Genomic DNA, 23170 nt, shown 5'->3' on the forward strand with positions numbered 1-23170 from the left:
GAATGTGATAAGACATTTTTCAGTTCTAGAGAGAAGTATTTCTGGGTGGTTTCTCATGGTTATAGAAGATGCCATAATAATTTATATATCAGTAGGACTTAATAGTCTTCAAACTAATAAAAAAATTAAATGTTATCACATTGACTTTTAATACTGTATTGCCTTATGTTGTTTTTTTATTTTAGATATATCTTTTTTGTGATTTTTTTTAAGGCATCAGTCAGCTGGGTTTTAGGTGTGTGTTCAGTATCCTAAGTGTTTAGTTTATAGATCATGAAAAGCATAGTGTCCAATTCCTTTGTCTATGCTCTTTCTTCTTTTAAATCAGTGGTTCTCAACCTTCCTAATACTGCGACCTTTTAATACAGTTCCTCATGTTGTGGTGACTCTCAACCATAAAATTCTTTTTATTGCTACTTCATAACTGTAATTTTGCTACTGTTATGAATCATAATGTAAATATCTGATATGCAGGAGACCCCCAAAGGAGTTGCGACCCACAGGTTGGGAACCGCTGTTTTAAATGATGTGGCTGCAGCCTGAATTGGGCCTTTCCTTCTGTAAGAAACAAGCTTGGGCCACAGCATGCTGGATGTTTTACAAGAGTCTGTGATCCTTGCTTGTGGGTCTGCCCCAGGTTAGAGACCGTCCACAATACAGCATGGAGTTGAGTCACCCATCCCACCTGGAAGGTTGGTTTCTGTCTGAAGTACCAACCACATCCTGAGTATCATTTGGGGTCCTGGGTAGTGGCCCCGCATCAGATCCATCTTGATAATGCTTCCCATTCTGCCCCCAAGACTTCCTGTCTGTCTCTGCTTTGTAGGTGAGAGAATGCCTGCTAATGGGCAGAGGCCAGGTCCAGATTTTTCTCAGTGTTAGTCTGGTATTCCCATTTTGCTCAAACCTGTCACATGGCAGATGTGTTTTGTTTTGTTTTAAAAAACGTAGCTGTAAAAACAGCAGCATCACCACTGGCTCCACCACCACCAACCCAAACCAATCTCTGGTGTGGTATTGTGGGGGGGTCTGCCTTGAGAATTAGCCACAAAATCCAGTGTAGTTTCTAGTCCATCTGTTTTTATATCCACCGTGAAATTTCATTGCTCTAATAATGATTTATCCAGCAAGGAAATGCCTTATTCTTTTAGCTGTCTTAAAGAAATTTCTAACTTCCAAGTGAAAGGTTACTCAGGAAAGAACATTTGTCTACTTGTCACTTACTTTCTGGTTTAATTATACCTTCTCCTTAAGCCCCTTGCCTTCTTCTTTAGAAACTGCCCAGACTATTCTAATCTGCAGTGACTTCTTCATTAGCAGTAATTTATACTATTTTGTTAAAGGGTCTGATAGTAAATATTTAAAAATTTGTGGGCCATAGGATCTGTGTCTGCCATTATAATGTAAGAAGAGCAGCAGACAGAATATACAATTGGATGGGTGTAGCTGTGTTCCAAGAAAACTTTATTTGCAAACTAAGCAGTGGCCTAAATTTACCTCTGGTAGTAGTTTGCTGACTCCTGCTTGAGACTAAAAATAATTATTCTGGGTTCTTATATTGTCTTTTTTAAAAACGTGGTTTCTTGAACATTGTTAATTACATTTTCATTTGTACATAAAGACTTTATTATGCACAAATACTCTTCTCAGTAAGTATTTGCTATTTATTTTTACATTAGTTAAAATTCTTTGTCCTGTCATCCCTAAAGCTGACCTGAGTTATCAGTATCAGGGTTTGAAATGTACTGTGATTGAACCAGAGGAGTGGTTGAGCTATATGTTCTTTCTTAAGAAACCTCTCATCATGGGGATGAAAATTTTTTGGAGATCAAGATGCTTGCGTCAAAGATTGGATTGTAGAAATCAAGACATTGGGGCCAGATGGGCCTTCTGGATTCTTGAGTGTGGCCTTTGGACTGAATCCAAACTTCACAGAACAAATCTCTTTATTAACATGATTTATTCTGTAAAATTTGGATGCAGTCAAGAGCCTGCAGTTGGAGATCTGGAGGCTACAGGTTCCTCACCTCTTTCTGAAAGACTTATCTATGGTAATTTTATTGAGTGATTGATTGTATTACTATTATATTACTTTCATGTCCTAGCTATTCTTGCATGTCTTAGAATAGTAAGAAAATCATATGGGACAAACTTGTCTTTAAAATAGATACCACATGAGTGGTAACATGAATTTCTATAGTCCATCATAGACAAGTAAACTTCTAAATCTGTGTTTATCAGTGGATGAGGAAGACCATTGCTGGATAAGGAAGAAGGCAGAAATCAATTAATCTCCTATTTTTCCTCAAGTGAGGGCATTTCGTGAAAGAGTGAAAAACTGGCAGACGGCTGCTGGGAACTGAGTTCTGAATTCTTTTGAGTCCTTCATATTACTATTCTCCCCTCATTGATCTTTGCCATGTGTGGTTTTTAATCAGTGTGTATGTGCATCTAAAAGGGAAAGGCTTTGGGTTGCCTATGGATATGGCCTAGATTCATCAGGGGATCTGCAAGGTGCTTTGTGAAGAGAGGTGGAGAACAAAGGCTAATTCATATCGTCAGCATGTTTTCCATGGATCAGAATGAGACTTATAGAAACTAGGAAGAATCCTCATTCTTGGCATCAGGACTGATTGACAGCAGAAGAGGTGGGGAAAAACTTAAAAAGATTAGCCAATGTGATGCTCTCATTTACTTCATAAATAGATACAATTATCATTTGTCAATTAAAAATATAATAAAACTCGGGCGGCACCTATGGCTCAGCGGGTAGGGCGCCGGTCCCATATGCCGGAGGTGGCGGGTTCAAACCTAGCCCCGGCCAAATTAAAAAAAAAAAAAATAAATAAATAAATAAAAAAATAAACGGTTATGGTAAAAAAAAAAAAAAAAAAAAAAAAAAAAAAAAAATATAATAAAACTTAAAAGGATTAGCCACATGTATTCACAATGCCTGGTTGGTGACTGATGACAACCTGGCAGTTATCAGGCCTCTCTATAGCACTGAATGTTTTCTGAGTGGTTTGCAATCAGATTTATTAGTCACCCTTCACAGCCGCCACATGAAGCTAATTGATGGGGCTTTCAATTTTAGAGTTGAGGACGAGCTCCTTGCTGTGGGTCAGGCATTGAGTGGCTTGTGGAGCTCATTACTCTCTGGGTCATTTCTCTCTGAGTTAGCAAAATACTTTTCACTTTTTTTTCTTTTAAACCATCTGTAGTCAGCCTTGGGATACTCAACCACTGATTAACTTGATAGTTTTCCAAGGTTAATACCATTGCAAAAAATACTTATTTTAAAACATTTGTTTTTAAAACATGCTTTTCCTAAAGCTTTACAATGTTGCTTTTCAGAACTTTCAGTCAAGTTTATAGACAGTCTTGGCTGTTCATGTTAAGGGTTACTTTTTGTTGCTTGGGTGATACCCTTAGAACTTTGTTTTCTTCCTTTCAATTTTTTTACTTAGAGACTTTAGGAAAAATAAAATGTGTTGGGGGGACAGCCGTGGCTTATGACAATAGCTGTGGTCAAAGTTTACATAGAGGATGAAGTGAAACCACTTTCCATTCCAGTTACTTATGCCTTCTTTTATCCCCAAAAGCTCAGTTGACCAAGGCAGTGACCTTGCTTTTCTAAATGAGAAATGTTGAAGTTTAATGTTGAATTAGTATAGGGCTATTCGTTCAACAGTAGGTGGTTAGTGGACTTCCACTGCTTTTCTTAGGACAAGTAAAATAGTTCTTAACAAATGGGAGGGGCAGTGCCTGTGGCTCAAGGAGTAGGGCGCCAGCCCCATATACCGGGGGTGGCAGGTTCGAACCCAGCCCCTAGCCAAAACACTGCAACCCCCCCCCCCCAAAAAAAAACAAATAGGAGAAGAATTTCTGTAGGTCATGGAGGATGATGGCTTATATTGGTCACTCATTTAATCTTTTGTCCTTAAATCTTTATGAGCATCTCTTACGTATAAACACTGTTTTGGACAAGAAGAATAGAGTCTTGAATAAGAGAGTTAAAGTCTCTGACATGTGTAGCTTATATTTTAATAAATAGATTATTATTTTTAAAACAATGAATATGTAATAAATTACCCAGAAGAGGTAACCGCTATGACAAAAACAAAACCAGGGTGCAGAATCAGAGAATGACCTGGTGAGAGCATTTTACATGGAGTTAGAAAAGTCCTCACTGAGAAAGTGGCACCTGAAGAGACCTATGTAACGGGTAAGTGTGCCATGGAGAAGGGGATTCTGGGAAGCAGGAACAGCAAGGACAAAGGCCTTTGGTAGGAATGAGGCAGGCCCACTGGATGAAAGGGGATCAAGGCCTGTGTGGCTGGAACAGAGTGAACAGGCTGGAGAGACAGGCAGGGAACAGGGCCTTCCAGGGTGTCCAGCTGCAGCCCAGGGGCTGCATGCTGATTATTTGAAGACTGTTTTACTTCAAATAGTCTGTGGTGTTGGGTATTGTGAAAAATATGCACAGACCTTTTTTTTCTCTCATCAGCTTTTCTGCGTTTGTGTATTCAATGTTTGGCCCAACTCTTATTCTGCCAATTTGCTACATAGAAGAAAAAGATTGGACACTCCTATGTATAATTAGTGGCTGTATTTACTGAGATACGGAGGGCTGGAAGGAAAAGGTTAGGAGGTATAGGGGAATCAAATTCTGTTTTAGACATGGTCCATTTGAGATCTTAGGACAAGGAAATGTCACATGAAGAGTAGATGTATAAATCTAGAACTCAGGTGAGAGGTCAGAGCAGGAGATGAAAACATTTGGAAGAATGAATTGCATATGTATAAAAATATTCATGTGTGTATTTACTTATTTAAAAACCATGGGACTAAATGAAAACTTCCTGTGAATGAATGTGGAGGAAAAGAGCAGAGGTTTGTGGACTATCCTGGGGCTCAGTCCCCACATGTGCCCCTACAATTTAAAGACAGGAAAAGGAGAGAAGAGTAAGCAATAGAGGCTGGAAAGAGAGCCCCATTTAGCTTTTTAGTCTTCCAGAATTATGAACGATTTTGGAGCTTATTTCATGGACTAAAATGTGCAATGTTATTTTATTTTGTTTTAACTTAGATGGGTCCTAGAGTTACCTTTTTAAATATCATTCACTTAAATGAGCATATGTACTTTGAATTGAAACTTCTGTTCTCTATGATAAATTATTTTTTGTAAGGAAGTAGGACACAAATAAGGGTATTTTAAAAATAACTTTATTCTCTTTCTTTCTGGGAAGAGCTGCTGGTGACAACAAGAGCTCATCCTTCCACAGTGCCTCTTTTTGTGCCCTGACAGTGTTCTCCCTAATAGCACATTTCATTTCTGTCTGCTCACAATACTATCAAGCATGCAGAAGCTATACTGCTTAGATTCATTTGGCTATTCTTGTTTCTGTAAACCTTTAAGCATACGATCATTGGTAGTGCTACAATATGGGTCTTCTGATAGATGGCGTGGGCGGGCCTGTGGCCTCCCGAGCTGCTGTGCTTATTAGTGTTCCTGATACCTGTGGTGGAGAGGGCGCTGCCCGGGCGTGGCGCACAGCCCTCCTGCCTCTCTGTCTGCCTCCCTCTCGTCTTGCCATTCCTGTTCTGTGCGGGAACTTCACAAACTGAAAGGCTCGTTGAAGAAACATAAGACCCTTCCTTGTGCCAAACCCAGGGCAGCAAATTTCACCTCACAGCGTCATACAGTGTCCCCCAAATTTTACAAAGACATAGCCAATGTGTGGAGAATATTTTGTAAATTTTTGTAATGAATATTTTGTAAATGTACATTTAGCTACAATTTCCCGTTTTCCCTATGTATGGCAACTTTAGGGACAACTTTTAGGTCACCCTGTATTTGTTAGTTAACTCAACAAGTATTCTATTTCGTGTTGCTGGTCTGTTCCTGGGGCTAGAGCTCTGGCTCTGGGCATGTGCTCCCGTGGGCTCTGACAACATGCTGAGGTGCTTAACACAATCATTAATCGGCTCTGCTCTGCAAGTCAAATGCAGTGTTAATTAGCATTACTTTCTTGCTTTTGCCTCCACACTAGCAATTTAGTTTAATGCCCTTATACTCTTTGTCCTACTGATGTCCTTCTTTTTCTTTTTCTTTTTGTTTCTCTTTTTCTTTGTATTTTTCTTGACACCATCTCACTGTATTGCCCTGGGTGGAGTGCTGTGGTGTCATAGCTCACAGCAACCTCACCCTCTTTGGTTCAGGCAATCCTCTTGCCTCAGCCTCCTGAGTAGCTGGCACTATAGGTGCCTGCCATGACACCCACCTAGTTTTCCTATTTTTCAGTAGACATGAGGTCTCGCTTTTGCTCCGGCTAGTCTTGAACTCCTGAGCTCAGGCAATCTACCTGCCTCAGCCCTTTTCGTCTCTTAGGCTTTTCTTCTTTTTTAATGAGTCTAAGACCTAAACATATTCAGAGGTGATCCTCTAAGCAATGATGCCACAAGCTTTATGCCATATTACAACTTAATGTCAACTTGATTGCAAAGCAATTTGGATATATAATTCTTTTCTTTTTCCCCTAGAAATTTCAATGTTTCTCACTAGGCGTTGTATGGTTAATTAAAAGCAAAAATTAAGCACGTTTACTCATCACCTAGCAGCAGAATGTATGTAAAACAAGTTGTCCACATTTCCTGCCTATTGTTAAACAACTATTAAAAAAACAACAACAACAAAAAACAGGACTTCATTGTTTTTCTGTGTCCACTGGCATTCTGGCTCCAGAGACAGAGGCTATGTGTGTCTTAGCCCTTTCAAGATATTAATTCTTTTCTTCCTGGGGTTTACCCTCTATAATTCTTGCAAAAAGGCATCCACTAACCTTCTGTAATAACTTTTATTTATTTTTTTTCTTCCTGGAAACTGTATTTATACATCTGTAAGTTTTACCTGGAGTAACAGATGTTTCAAAATAATTTTCTTTTCCTTCCAAGAGCATTATATTGTCTGATCAGAGATTTTCATAAGTGGTAAGGCAATCATTGCATGAAGTTAAAATCACTTTCAATTCAACATTTTGCAAACTCTCTTTTATTCCCATGTCAGAGGAAAACCGACCAAAAAGCTGGGAGCCAATGTTGGCCAGTGTTTTTTCTTTTCTGTTGTACATTGGAGGAGTAAGAGTTGTCTTGGGCCATAGTAAACACACTAACACCAACGAAAGCTGATGAGCAAACAAAAAGGTCCATGCATACTTTTCCTGATATCTTACGCCATGGATAAATTAAATGGTTCTCAAATAATCTGCATGTGGCCCACAGGTGGCAAGTTGGACACCTCTGCTGAGAGCCATCTTAGATTCCTGCTTCAACCTCACTGCCTGCATTCAAATGCACATGAAAGCTCAGAAGTCCTGCCCTTCAATCCATCAATATTGTCCTTTTTATTGCTTCTGCTGTTTTTCAGTGGAGGCAATACTCATTTTTCACTTGAGCATTTTAGTTGATCCTCTGATGGGAACTTCCTCCCAGCTAGTCTTTTCCCTACCCAAATCATTCTCCATGTTATAAGCTGACTAATTTAGGAAAAACAAATAAGTTCTTGTTATAGCTCATGGCTCTGAATAGAATAAATTTCAAATCCTTGCTATGGCATAGAAGGTTTTCCATGATCTGACACCTGGGTGCCGTGTCAGGCCCGGCTCTTGGTCCTCTGTGCCCTACACCGGGGACTCCCATCCTACAGCGTGAAAACAGCTAAACTGTCCTCCATCAAAGATTGCAGGTTCTCTGAATTGAAGCTCCTTACCACTTCCCCTGTGGCCCCACAGACGTCAATCTTAGCCATTATTTGGAATAAAACACAAAGGGTCAGTCAATATATATTACTTTCTGATTTCCCCACCTGGAAACTTATAAAGTATTTTACACATAGTGAAGTTGAGAATAATGCCATCTTACCTGATTATTTTTTATTTTATCACTTGATAAATGGGATTATGTAGTGATTTTGGTAAGAATCGGCATGTACTTTGAGTCTACTAAAGATCTCTAGTGTTCTTTTCAGTTGCCATTGTAATATATTTGAGCTTTACTGTAGCTTGAGAACTCAATGGAGATGATTCAGGATTTTCAGGATAAATTTATTTTGCCCAAATAATAACTGACTAATAAGAAAAAAATATAACGGAAATTTAGGTTGTGTCAATTGTGTTAAAATACTGGGGATTTGGATTTGCTAAATTTAGACCATTATATAAATGTCAGTTCCACCTATTTCAGGCCATTTTAGCACCCTAGAAGTACACTTCAGTTACTTCACAAAGAGTTGAGTATCTACTGATTGCCAAGTATACGGACTCATACACGCAACTATTTTTGAGATGATAGAGAAAAAGCTGTAGTCTTATATATAGATTTTTATCATTTGCTAATATTTTAAGTGAATTTCAAGATATATGATGTGTTATATCACTGTAAAATGTGATTGTGCTTAAAATTGAACCATGAACAAAACTCTTGACAGTTCACCTTAAAGTGGGTTGGGTGGTGATTGTACCCATCTTTCAAATAGTGAAAGTAAAATTCACAGGACTTGATCTTCAGCAGAGCCAGGATTAAAACAAGTTTTTAGATACCTATTCAAGAACTAGAAGGAGTGAATAGCAAAGAGAGAGAAGGGGCGTGTTGGGGGAGGCGGGAGGGAAGGAGAGAGAGAGAGAGAAAGAATGAATGAATAAGGAACAAGAATTGAGAGAATAACATTGTGGATCACACTGGTCTAGGATAAGAAAACCAAGGCATCCAGAAGTGTTGATGAAATTTAAAACCCAAAGAGAAGAAAATTGGAACAAAACATAGGCTCTTCTCTTGATAAGATCACTGTATTTACCTGGATCCCTACTGTATTTCATTTATGGCATGACTGATGCAGATCAAGTGAGTTGTCAATAATACAGATCCTTTAGGTGACTTCACAAAATTCCAAGTTGCTAAATCATTTGGTTATTATTTTAGATACAGACTTTATGTAATGGCTGCAGCCACAGCTATTTGCCTACAAGTGAGCCCAGAGCTGACGTTCAACTGGTGTGTACCAGTTCATCTGCATCCATTTTTAATATTAATATACTTCTAGTCTTTGTGTTTTTAAGTTTTTTTTTGGCATTGACAGATAAAATTGTACAACATGATGTTTTAAACTAAGTATGTATATGTTGCGGAATCACTAAATCTAGCTAATTAGCAAATGCATTACCTTCTATAATTATCACTTTTATGGTCATTTTACTTTTCACATTCATTCTCTTAGCATTTTTTCCAGAATATAATGTTATTAACGGGAGCCTTTGTGTTGCACAATTGATCTCTTGAAGGTACTCCTCTTGTCTAAGTGAAATTTTGTACCCTCTGATGAATACCTTCCCAGTTCCCCCCACCTCCAACTACTCAGGCCTCTGATAACCACACCCCTACTCTACTTCTTTGGGATTTAGAAGTGGGCTTTTTGTGTCCTACATATGAGTGAGATCACGTGGTATTTGTCTTTCTGTGCCTGGCTTATTTCACTTAACGTAATATCCTCTGAGTTCACACATGTTAACACAAATGACAAGATTTCCTTCTTTTCTATGGATTTCCCTCTTTTCTCATATAGTATTCTGTGGTGCATATATATGTTGCATTTCCTTTTTCATTCATCCCTCAATGGACACTTACATTGTTTCCATATCTTCACTATTATGAATGGTGCTGGAATGAAGATGGGAGAGCAGAATCTCTTTGATACACTGATTTCATTTTCTTTGGGTATATAGCCAGTAGGGGGATTGCTGGATCAGATAGTAGTTCTAGTTTTAAGTCTTTGAAGAATACCCATCCTGCTTTCCATAATAACTATACTAATTTACATTACCACCAACCTTTTCTCCACATCCATGCAAATACTTATTTTTTTCTTTCTCATAACAGCCATTTAAACATGTATGAGTTGCTATCTCATCATGGTTTTAATTTGCATTTCCCTGATGATTACTGAAGTTGAGCATGTTTTTTTTCATTTACTGTTGCTCATTTGTTCATCTTCTTTTGAGAAATGTCTTTTCAGTCCTTTGCCCATTTTTAAAATCTGGTTACTTATTTTCTTGTTATTGAGTTCCTTGTGCATTTTGGGTCTTAACTATTAGTATATTCATAGGTATTCCAATGCAGTAGGAGCTCATATTAGCCAGTCTGTTAACAACCTTTTAATCAATAGCATTAGGGTAGTCCTAATATGGGAGGAGCTTAGTGATGAATAACTGTTATGAAGACCCTTAAGGGGTCTTGTGCCTGCAGAGGAAACAAATATCTACACAAACTATACCCTTCCCCACCTGTGTGGTGGCTGCTCGGCTGTCGATTCCTCTTTCTGATTTCCCTCTGCATGTCACACAATGCTCTCATCAACACCAAAGTGTCGTTTCATGTATCAGGGCCCCCACTCCCATTTGCTGGCAATTTTATTCTTTCCAAATGTGACTGTTAAGTACAGAATCTTTGCTGGGCATATTGTTAAGGAAGCTCTATGCCTTCTATAATTTCCACAAAACCCTATCTTTCTGCTCCTAGAATTCTGTTCTTTGGACCACTGCCCTAAGCCTGCCCAGTTTTATTCCCTTTCTGCTGGTGTTGTTACAGTAAGATGTTTTGGGTATTTTAAATTCTGTTCTTGTTGTTAAAAAGAGTAATTTCCCATTTGAGGGTGGAAATGCGGATACCTTTATACTTAGGGCTGAAGCTTAGGGAGTTTTCTTCTAAATCTTTTCAAGCTCCAAACCCTGTGGGCAACTTGTTCTCAAAATCTGCCATTGTACTATCACCAGAAATTTTGCTGTGCAGCTTTCTAATGTAGTTTTCTCTCTCTAAATCATGGTTCTCAACTGCAGCTATGGTGACACTTTGGGCTGGATAGGTTCTTTGTTGTGAGGGGACTGCCCTGTGTGTTATAAGATGTTTAACAGAATCCTTGGCCTCTGTCCACTAAATTGCAGTAGAAACTGTCTAGCTTTGACAACTAAAAATGTCGTCAGATATTTTTGCCAAATGTCTTCCCTGAGGGGGCCAAATCACCCCTGTTGAGAATGACTAGTCTAAATAATAAACATGTGAACATAAATTGACAAGTTAGGAAATGTGTTGACAAGCCAAGTAAAAACATTCATGATAATGACAGCGAATGCTTATAGAGCACTTATGTGAGCCAGGCACTGTTTTAAGAGCTCTTTTCATGTAAGTTACCAAGCCTATAGAGTTGTATACCTTTGTATCATTATTATCCACACTTCACAGATGAGGAAACTGAGGCACAGAGAGGTCATATAGCCTATCCAAAGTCATGCAGCTCTTAAATGTCAGATAAAGAATTAAAACCCAGGCAATGCGACCCTTGGGTCTCTGATTTGAATTCACTTTCAACAAAAATTTGTTGGAATAGATATCTTCATGGCATAGCATATTGCCTCTTGTAGGTGGTCAGTAAATGTTTAAATGCATAAACAAATGAGTATAAATCCTGGAAATTATTTCATATTCGCATCAATATCGAATAGTTAATTTAAACATAAAAATGCACTTTCCTTTGGATATAACCAACTAAGTAATATTATTAGAGTAAAGAAGAGGATCTCAGCATTTTTAAGTATATGCATAGGAATCTCTTGGAAAGGGTTTGCCAAGGTGACCTCTAAAGGTCTTTTCTAATCTGAGCTTCTGGCTATATGCTAGCACAGTTTTACAATATATCAGAGCAAAGATTATCCAAAAATGAACAAAATACCATTTTACTAATGAGATTAAGCAAAGCATCTGCTCTTGCCCTAATAATAAGAAAAGGCTGAATTCATTCCCCCTCCTAAACGAGGTATGTGTTCTGATGAGGTATGAGGCACTGTGAGATAGTCTGAAAACAAGTTCAGATCTTATAAAAAATTAAACATCTTTAAGTAACGGGAAACCACTTTATCTGATCAATCTTCAAGCTTCCATAGTTAGCTTCCTATGACAGGCAAGAGGGCTGAGTTCTACATTTGTTACAAGTGCATTACTTCTGATTTATGTCTAAGTGGGAAGCTGAATCTTATAAGATGCTACAATTTCACTTTATTCAAATGTGCCTATATGTGCACAAATATATATGGATATATTCAAAAAGAAATTCAATACATCTATTTCCATTTTTCTAGTTCTTATGAAATTTTAGATAACATGTAACATGTAATATTAATGAATATGTAATTCATTTTTGAGCAATAAAGAGAAACTAATGTTTGAGAGAAAATTTTACATCTTTAAATAAATAGATGAGAAATATGTATTATTAGAATGATTATAGTTTGAAGGGGTCATATTGCAGATGTTGAAATTGCTTAAATACAGAGAAGTCTGTACCCTGCTGGAGTTGCTGAACCATCCAGATTCTGACCCCTGGAGTCCTCAGACCATAGGCTATGACTAACAATGGCTGGCCTCAGACACATTTTTCATGTACCCGGATTTAAAAAAAAAAAAAAGTGGCTGACATGACTAGAAAGTCAATACAAGAATTTGGTGCTAAAAGAGTGACTTTCCTTTAAAATGGTCATATCATCAATTAGTTTATTCTTCCCCAAAAATCTGGCACCAGTTTTTGCCCCTTTGTGAGATTAACAATATTGTGTAATATATACTCAATATGTTTAAAAAGACTCTTTTACACGATTTAGAGTTTAGCTATTATTTCATGTATCTACTTTCCGAAAGTGGGAAACTATGCATGATAGTCGCTAAATGGCTGTACTTTCTAAATGGCTTCTCAATGGTCTTAGACGCTACCCTAGATTTCGTTCATAGATGTAGTAATAAGCTTTGTTACAATGGAGACACATTGGGATTTAGCCTTACTATATATTAAGAAAGAATGAAAGTAAGAATTCCTGTATGTTCTGCTCAGTCATTGAATCCAAAAAGCATAATATCTGAGAGATGCATAAATTATAAGAACCAAATCCAGATGGATAGATTTCCATTACTGATTAATAATCTTCTTAGATACAGAACTATGCAGATTGGGGTGGAAGGTGAATTTTAAGTCATGAACTATATTATCATTTGTTGGAGATAATTCTTTTGATGATGGAGATAAATTAGACACTTGTACATGAAATAATTATGAAAAGAGAAACATTCAAATCAATGTTGCTGTGATGAAATTATCATTATGACCCAAGTGCAAATGTATCATTTTTGCTATGTGCGAGGAATAGAATATGTGTGATTTATTTGAAAGGTAACTGCTACTGATTTCAGAAAAGAGTTTTGTGAGTACTGGTTGTTGGTGATCATTTCTTCCCTTTTTTATTTTACTTAACACCCTGGTGTATTTTCTTTATTGTTCTCCTCCAAAAGTGAAGAGTGAAAATTAGATCAATACTATTCAGAATATAGCACTAACCTCCAGGAAAATGAACCAATGAGAACTAAAATGATATGTTCACATTTTCAGTCTCCTAAAATAAACTTCAACATTTAGACACTGGAGTTTGGGGACTATTTTATGGACTTTCTATAATTTTAAAAATTATCTTCCTATTTCTTAGGACCTAGTATTCTTTTTTTTTTTTTTTTTTTATTTTTTTAATTTTTTTTGTAGAGACAGAGTCTCACTTTATGGCCCTCGGTAGAGTGCTGTGGCCTCACACAGCTCACAGCAACCTCCAACTCCTGGGCTTAAGTGATTCTCTTGCCTCAGCCTCCCGAGTAGCTGGGATTACAGGCGCCCGCCACAACGCCCGGCCATTTTTTGGTTGCAGTTTGGCCGGGGCCGGGCCCGAACCCGCCACCCTCGGTATATGGGGCCGGCGCCCCACTGACTGAGCCACAGGCGCCGCCCAGGACCTAGTATTCTTAAAGGTCTTCATGAAGGTTGGCAGGGAGAGGAAATCATGTTTAAATAAGTTTATTTGCTTCTGGTTATTTTATTAGAATTACACAGTGTGGTGGTAAAAAGAGTTGAAATTTAAGGAATATTTTTTTTTCTTTCTGCTTTAGTTACCTGATATCTCTAGTTTCAACAAGTACATAAATTTGGTACTTAACTGATTAATAGAAATTTTTATAATTATGTAGATTTCCTATGTAAAATAGTTATTTTAATGCAATGATGACCTCTTAGCTCGTTACATACTCTTCCATGTGTAGAAATTTGTTGAGATTTTGAGGCAGTGTCAGTTTTCAGAGTATTACTGAATACATGTAACAAGCTAGTGTTTCTTAACAAAAGACTTTAGTGCTCCCAATTGTGTTTCAAATAATTTCTGCTAAGTTCTGAAGTTACACAGTCTAAATATTTGGAAGAATTATGATAACTCACTATTTCTCACAGGTAAAGCCCATGAAATTCACTTATTCAAATAGATTCAAGTTTTTACCTATAATTTTAATGTTATCATCTACTTTCTGATAGCTTGAGAATGTAGTTATGTCTTTCCCTGAAACTTAAATCAATGTTAGCTCTCACAGACAAGACTTCAGATTGTTTTGTGTTTGTTTTTCCCTCACTACAAAGTGCATGTTACAGCTTGCCATTGTGGTCATTGTGGTTCATTTCATTGAGCTTCTTGTTCTATCTGCTTTCTTGAGACTTGAGAAACAGTATTTTTCTGAGTGATTGTACCATATTGTTCCAAATATAAGGCTACCCAGAATAGAAGGCAACCTCCAACTAGAAACAGCTCAAATATGGAGAAAGGCTGGGGGCCCAGAGCCCAGCGGGTGTTGCAGTGGTGGCAAGGGTGCCGAGGAATAGGACGATGCCTGCCCACTCTCCCGGTGAGTGAAGATGAGTCAGCTGGCTACATTTGCTTGTGCATAACCAAATGGCTTCTGTTGCTAGAGGAAAAGTTCTACTGGGGGGTGGGGTGGGGTAGAAAACATTCATACACATGAAAGAAAATTGCTAAATCTGGGGAGGGAGCAAAGGAGAAGAGTCTTTCACCTCCTAAATAGTCTTCTTTAGTGTTTTGGGGGGGGGTTTTGCCCTGAACATGGTGGGGGGCTAAAGTTGAGCAACCCCAAACAGGAGAGAAGAACAAAGGTACCCTGGACCTTTCACCAAAAATAATTCAGAAGGTCAGTGGCCATGAAAATCATGTCTCTAGGCCAGCTGAAAAAAATGAGTCCTTCCCCTTTCAAATTGACTCCTGATTAAGTGTTGATGAGTGGGCTATCTGAGCATGGGTAGGCTGACAATAGGCAACTCAAGCTGGGCATTGCATTTCCAGTTTTATTAAGATTTTCTTCATTTTAAATTCCCTGTCTCCTGAAACAGCCAAGTACAATTTAAATAAATGAGTTTAATCTTACTGACATAGACTCCAAGGGACTGTTTAAAATCATTTGGTGTGCTGGCATTTCACTCATTAGCATATTTTTAAAAAGTAGTTCAGTGAAAATAAATTAGTCAACTGAGAGTATGTATCAATTGAATATAGGTAATTCTCTGAATATTGGTCTGATTCTAAGGAATAGGAAAAGAGGTGACATAATAGAATGAGGGGCTTCATTCTGTTGTTGTAATCTAGAAAATATTCAGCATCTGTTGTTGCTGAACTTTACCAGGCATTTGGTTACTTTTGCAGCTTCACAAAAAACACATAAAATAGGAACTTTGATCTTTCTGGTTGATTACTAGTCCATGGCTCTCGAAGCTAATTTAAAGTAGAACTTCAATCCCTAAATGACATGTTTTCCCCACTGTATACTCTAGGTAAGAGCCTACTATAGCCTTTTTCTTTTGTTTTCTTTTTTTTTTTTTTTAAAGGAAACTACTTCAATAAAAAGCTATTCATTTCTGAATAGATATGACTAGAACATGGCTTTCCTCAAGCTTAAACAATGGTAAATGGCCCAGATGATTGGTATTAAGGATGCTGTTTATATTGATTTTAGAAATGCTCTCAAGCCAAAATACCTAAAAGGTAGCAGGTGCATGCCCACGCAAAAATATGCTACTATTCATAGACCTAGGAAGAGAACCTTTCAAACAAAAGGGCTGGGCGGAAAAGCATTTGAAAGGAAGACCAGGAAGGAGGATTATTGCCTACTAAGTGAGATTACTAGTCACAGGAAAGTGAGCACTGCAATGGTGGGTCCTATATGAGAGGTTTGAAGTGACCTGTATGTAACCTCAAGATAGTTTAAAAAGAGTTCATAAGAATAGGACCAGGAGGAAAAGAATAGTAGAGAACTGGAGTTATTCAGGGAGGAAGAACTTCCTTTATTTATAACTCCTTAGTTTTGGAACCATCAGGTGGTAGGAGTCGGGGGAGAGTATGTTCCTTAACCATCTTTAAGTTTCAAATGATTTCCCTTCTCTTAGGTGTACCAGGCATTATTATGTCTGATTTTAATCTGCATAACAAATACAAGAAAACAAATTTTATCATTTCTTTTCTCAGAGGGACTTGGGAATGTTATAATCAGCGGTGCTGTGCACGTGCTATTAATTTAAGTGTTAGTAGCAGCAGAGAACAGAAGCTAAAGAAGCCCCCTACGTGCCTTATTCCACTGCTTCCTCTCGCTGTGGGGGAGTGAGGCTGGAGGCACCACCTGATTGGATTGTCCAACTCATTGAGTGGGGTAAAGAATGTGGCCTCGGTAGACTTCCAAGGTGGCAAGGGGAACCTTCAAGGACATAGAAATGACAGCAACAAAGGAATGAAGAAAATGTTTCAAATTACATATCTTTGTAGCAATCAATGAGTATTGTGAATTTCTCTACAAAGCATGGTTTACAGGTAACTCACACATGTAATTGTTACTGTGAGACGCTTTTCCCTCTCATTTCTAAAGTGTACAGCATAAACGTTCTCCTGGAGATGCTGTAAATCAATGTTTCAAACTACTGTTCTTCTCCTTTTGAGTTCACATATGATACACCTTCAGTGGCTCCTACTCAAGGGATTAGATAGAAGCAATTTAAATGGAGCAGTTATTAATCTTTAGAGATGAAAAATCTGTACTTGTATTGATAAGCAGATATTAGAATCTCTCAGGCCTGCTGATAGTATAACAACACTACATAAAAATAGGTTTGGAAAATTCCCATTTGACTGCTTTTTCCAAGAGAGTAGACAACTTCTGTTCTCTTTTTCCTTGGTAATCTGTTATTCTTTACCCAAGCAATCTTTATAAGTACAGACTCCTGTGGGAAATGCCCAATTCTTGAACAGATGACTGTGGCCTGCACATGTCAAATTAATCGTGCCAAATTAATCTGGTCTCTCACTTAAATTAAAGAATCACTAAACACTAAAAATATATGACATATTTATGTTGTTTTTCATTTTTCAAATAGCCAGAAAAATGAGAAAATTGTTTCTTAAAATTGAATTTGATTATGTTTTTATGGAAAAGTCTGTGCTGTAGGCCGTCTGTCAAAGAAGAGTTTTATAAGAGACACATTTCTGTAATGTAGGAATGTGATGTGTCTGCATCTTCTGAGACATAAGCAATATGGCATTTGGCTTGCTGGGTGAGCATGTTTAACTCAGCCATGGAGAAACTCGGGAATTCCCTACTCTTGAGTGTCAAAAATCATGCTTGAAATGTTCTTAAGGGCCATTCCTTGTTATCTTTGTTAAATCAGAGATGACACCTGGAAGTATATGGTGATGGCTCTTGGTTAAGTTTTGTTGCTGGTCAAGAAGCAAGTGCGTTTCATAATCACTTGATAGCATTTTGGGATAGGAAAAAGTAACAAAAGGGCAAATTCTCATTTGGCAGCGAATTTTTGAATATTGAATGACATCTATGTAGTTGTAAACGACTTTTGTTTTAATAACAAAGTTGTTGATTTTCTACTAAGGGCTCTTTTAGGTTGTCATCAGGGGCTGATGGGAGTAACAGTTCACCCAACTCTCCAGCTAGCTTCAGTGGACACACCACACCTGCTCAGCAGCCTGAACCTGTGGTACATTCTCTTAAGGTAACCGACCGTGTCCAGCCATTTATCCAGAGCTTCAGCTGTGTCGTGGCTTGTTCGCTGTGGTCTGGTAGTCCTCACAGTCTTGCTTTTAACCATAGAATACTTTATTTTTTGACCCCTTATAGTGGAACCTTTTTATCTTAATTTTGAAATGTGATTTTAATTTTTCTAAACTTACAATGAGTATGAGTGCTTATGATAATTGAATCTCTAGCTTTGTCATTTTGTTTTGAGTAATGTGGTTCATATCTATCTGCATTGAAGCTGAAGTTTGTGCATGTACATCCGTATGTGTAAAATATTGTGATAGGTATTTTATGTGCAATGTTTGTAGCATGGATGTCTTAAAATGCAGTGAGTTAGTAGGTGATGAAAATATAGAAGAATACCACATTTTGTATCTTTATGCAATTGAAAGACATTATGCAATTTACCAGAAAACAGTATTGAAATAAATAAAAAACTACTCTTTGCTTTGCTAGGTAGAAATTAGGTCCTTAAACTCCAGTTGACACTTCTTTACAGAACAGGAGAAAATAGATATCTAAGGGCTGTCTGGCAAGTATCTGGCTATGTAATATGAAAAATAGTATTAACAATGGCTGGATACTTTCTGGAAAGACCTTATATGGTCTTGTACATAAAGCTAATTTATTCTGGGGTTCTGCTTCACATTTTCCAATGAGTTTACAAAATCTATCATCTACCTATTCTCTTTTTCTTTCTTCTTCTTTTTCTTCTTCTCTTTTTTTTTTTGTAGAGACAGAGTCTCACACTTTATTGCTATGGTGTCACACAGCTCACAGCAACCTCCAACTCCTGGGCTTAGGTGATTCTCTTGCCTCAGCCTTCCAAGTAGCTGGGACTACAGGCGCACACCACAATGCCTGGCTATTTTTTTGTTGCAATTTGGCCGGGGCCGGGGTTGAACCCGCCACCCTCGGTATAGGGGGCCGGCACCCTACCCACTGAGCCACAGGTGCCACCCACCTATTCTCTTTTTCAATCATGAGCTTTCCAATAAGTAAAATTTTGAAGGAAGCACTATAATTAAATTAATAATAAATGAATTACATAAATATTTACACTTAATAGAAGAAACTAACACTGGAAATAAAATCATATTAAAAATTAAGACAGCTCCTTGAAATTTTATCAATTCAAAGGTATAAAACACTGCGCCCCAAATTTATTTATAATTCCTAAGAACCTTGATGAAACCTTTATGAGCCATAAAGTAGATAGAATACTTCAGTTCTGCTTTTGCTACATAAATTGCACAACTTCTCTTAAAGTTGTTCCCGTTTCAAAATGATTGTCAGGCTGAAGATACATTCTTTTGGAGTAGGCCACACTTCTGTGGCACACATAAAGCAAATAAGTGGATGAAAACTTCAACGTATTTATTTGATTTTGCGATGATTTTGTTGTAGCATATTTTATTCTTTCAGTATATTCTGCTTTAGTTTATATAAAACAAGTTTGCTTTTTCCAAACAAATACTGATCATTGATGAGGGAAGGTAGGAGAACCATGGTATGGTCCGTGGCAATGCACTTGGCAGTTCCTCTCTTGGTTGGGGTAACTTACAAAGGGAGCAACTGAGAGGAATTCCTGGAAAGGCCCAACCAGCAGGAGGGGCACTGCCCCGCGTCTAGTGGTTGTGGGTTTGTCCACAGACAAAACAACACGTTGTCTGCAGTAGCATTTGGATGCACTTGAACATGAAACAGACCCTAGCTATCTGAAAAACATTTCGGAGGTAGAAAATGGACCAAAGATTAACTTCAATCTTCTAGAATTACAGCTCCAAAAACACCACTTTGCCCTTCTATTTAAACTATTTGAAAGCCATTTCGGCTTGTTGCCTTATTAAATGGCAAGTTACAGTTTGAATTGGATCAGCATAGAGGGTCACATGGAAATCTCTCCGTGCAGCTGTTCTTGTGGCCTAAAAGGAAGAGGAAGGCAAGGATGAGTTCCTCAACTTTCTTTGAATTTATTCTCTAATATTCATATACAATCTTATCTTGAGAGAGGGAGGTATTATGTTGTAATTAGTCCACATAAGTGTCCTTGGTTGGCAGATGAGTGATACAGAGCAGCTGAAGCATCTGGATTGAGTAACTGGGGGCCCTTGAATGTAAAATGTGTTTGCTTCCATGAGTGAACTGTGTTGTGAAACAGAAATACGTGCAAACATAGTCTTTGGGAAATGCATCTTAAGAAAATCTCAATGTAAAAAACAAAATTGTAGCCACTTGGCACGTTTTATTTCTGAAAGCCATCTTTCTGCAGCTGATTTATATCATGAGATTCATTTATTCTGAAAGAAGTAATTAGGACAATGGCCCAGTTTCTCACTTTCTGATGGACTTCAAAGAAAACTCTAGGCTTTCATGAATTCTATGGTCATGATTTGTTCAGGAAATTAGCCCATTTGTAATGACTTCATACTTCTCTTGCTTTAAAATTTATGATAACTATTAATTGGAGCTCCACTTCATTTAGTAAAAATTACTGATTTGAAGTACACTTCTGAGGTGCATTACAAATCAAATTTGCAGGCAAATGAGGTTGTTCAAGGAGCTCCTTAAGTTTTCTATGAGTATTCCCTGAGCACAGTGATTTCCTCTAAATATGTAAAGAATGTGAATTGACTCTAATCCAAGGTGAGTATCAGGACTTTAAAGAGGTGTCATCTATATAATAATAATGGCTATAAATTTTAAATTAATAAGAGTAGCTTGTGAATTCCATTATTTATTACAGGATTGAACTCCAGTTGGTCTCAGATGGTATCTATGAACTTGACAGGAAGGTCTCACTTCATGCTTACATAATTTAATTTGATTCATTGGCACAAATTCTCAGGTGACACCTTCAGGTGGGGCCATCAGCATTGACCATGAGTTTAGAAATGTCATAGGTTAGAATGGATTCTATAGGAGCTTTTAAGAAAAGCATTCATTTCTAATACTACATCGATGCCTTGGTTTATAAGCTGATACCAAGAAAAGTAACAAACAGTACTCAAGGTTTTGTCCCCTTTTGTACTATATAAAATATCCATGTGAAAACTTACCCATTTTAAAAGGTATATTGTTTTCAATACATTTAGGGATAATTTAGAGAATTGGAAACATGGGCTTCTAAAATGGTTTAAAAATGTTTTATCCCTAGACAATTTGCTCTGATGAAAAATATTTAACATGTTGCTCAAATATTTGTATAAGGAGCAAGTGTTTCTCTTTGCCACCATAAAAGAGCCGTCTCTGCATTCCTTTCTCAGGTGCTAGGAACACGTCCACGTGAGAATTGTGAGGTCAGTAGATGTGTATCTTCCTGGGTTCAGACCAATCACCTGTCAACTATGATCTTTATTAGCCGTCTTTTCTGTAGGCCATGTCTACATATCGTTTGGACTGCTTGGCATATAATTAATTATATTGTCCTTCATTACAACAGAATAAACAAAAGTTATTGACTATTTCCAAATGGTTGACATAGTCAGGTTATCTTAATTACTAAAGTAAATGCATCTAATTATTTTAGACATTAATAAACCCAATTGACTATTAGTGATAAATGGATTGCTTTTAGTAGCCCTTGAAAATGAAGTAGAATTCATCCCAAATAGGTTTCAGAATGATCAACTACTCTTAAAAGATTTTGCCATATACTAATCCACTCTGATATGCAGACACGGAGAAAACTAAAGGTTTTGCAAAGTGGAGCTCCTTGCCTTGATGGTTTTATCATAACTAACAAGTTTTTTTCCATGTGAAATTTGCTTTTCTTTTTCAACAAATCCAGGTCTTGGATGTTCAGGAAACTATAGATCGTCCACAGGGTAAAGAGTATGAACATGACCTTAGTGAGACAGAAAAAGCTATAGTCAGAGAAATGTGCAATGTAAGTTTAATGTGCTTTATTGTGTATTTTGTGTTGAAAGCCACATCGTAGCTTAGTTATTGCTTTATGAATACTTTCTAAAATGCTGAGCAAATGCCTTTATATTTTTATATGAAAATAGAAGCAATTTCTTTTAGTCTTTTTCTTTAGTATGTTTTATTGGAGTTTTTAATAACCATGTTACATAATATTCAGGTCAGAGATGATCAGCCAATTCCATAGTCCAGAAGAATCTTTGAACATTTCTAAATAATAAATGTATTTTCCAAAATGCTGTTACTAATTTTGATAAAATAATTGGGTTTCTATTTAATACTTTTAAGAAGTTCTTTAAAGGTCAGTGTTTCAAAACCTGAGAGAAACAGAAAAAATGCAGCCTTCTTAAGATTTATTTGTAACTGTTCTTGGGAAAAAAGTCACCATCTCCCTAGATAATATTTGCTTAGTTCTTTATAAGCATGTTTCATGTCATGAAGAATATTTTTAACTTTCAGTGGTTGACATAAACTTAGAAAAAAGTAAGGTGAGCTAGATAGATATGAACTTCAGAGACAGTCATATAGAAATCTATCTGTGATGTCGGAGAAAAGCACAATAAAAAAGGAATGAAAAGTTATTTTCATGATGAAAATCTGATGTAATCATTAAGGCAGTTTGGATTTTATTATTAATCCTTAAGTTGTAATTTTTTGAGTAATATGCATGGGATATGTCATTTAACCAAGAATATAATTTGTGAAATTCTAAATAGATAAATGGAATTTTGGAGAGGAAGCCATTTGTTAGAAGCAAGAAATCGTGGTTAAACCCTGATCATGTTAAGCACTGGTTTTAATTTATAATTTAAATTAAATTTATATTTAACTTTATATTTTAAATTAACTTATATTTTACTTTTATCTTCATATCCTCCTATACTTTCTCCATTAGGATATGAAAATTGCCTTAGAAATGTTCTTTAGCATTAGGCCTATTAGGTAGGACCAGATATTCTCACACATTTATCTATCTGCCTCTTTGAGATGTTTCTGGAAGTAGTAAATGTTCCATCGTGAATCCCAGGGACATTTCATATGAACTGGGATGAAAGTTTTAGCTTCCTGCTTGCCTGTGTTGTGGCTGCTTTTTCTTTTGTGATCCTTTCCAAGTTACTTGTTTTTCTTTTCTGCATATCTGTTGTCTGTTTTCAAAAGGTCACTAGTTCTAGATGTCACAGTTTTTAAATGTACCACTATTTGCCTTCTATAGCTTTTCAACTTCTGCTTGGGGTTTTCAGTTTGAATGTTTTACTGG

General features: G+C 37.1%; 1 protein-coding gene across 7 annotated transcripts in view; it reads left to right on the forward strand.

Moving 5' to 3' along the window:
- Positions 1 to 23170, forward strand: part of CCDC85A (coiled-coil domain containing 85A) — a 208138-nt gene that overhangs the window by 179990 nt on the left and 4978 nt on the right. For 2 of the 7 annotated variants that reach the window (XM_053588882.1, XM_053588877.1), the window contains exons 4-6: positions 14671 to 14805; positions 17843 to 17962; positions 21779 to 21877. The exons of 2 other annotated variants lie outside the window; for them this stretch is intronic. In XM_053588882.1, coding sequence (XP_053444857.1) covers positions 14671 to 14805; positions 17843 to 17962; positions 21779 to 21877 — 354 coding nt within the window. The remainder of the gene's footprint in view (positions 1 to 14670; positions 14806 to 17842; positions 17963 to 21778; positions 21878 to 23170) is intronic. 3 more of the 7 variants (XM_053588878.1, XM_053588879.1, XM_053588880.1) reach the window with 3 other exon arrangements.

The sequence above is a fragment of the Nycticebus coucang genome, chromosome 4 (genome assembly GCF_027406575.1).
Source record: "Nycticebus coucang isolate mNycCou1 chromosome 4, mNycCou1.pri, whole genome shotgun sequence".
Lineage (NCBI taxonomy): Eukaryota > Metazoa > Chordata > Mammalia > Primates > Lorisidae > Nycticebus > Nycticebus coucang.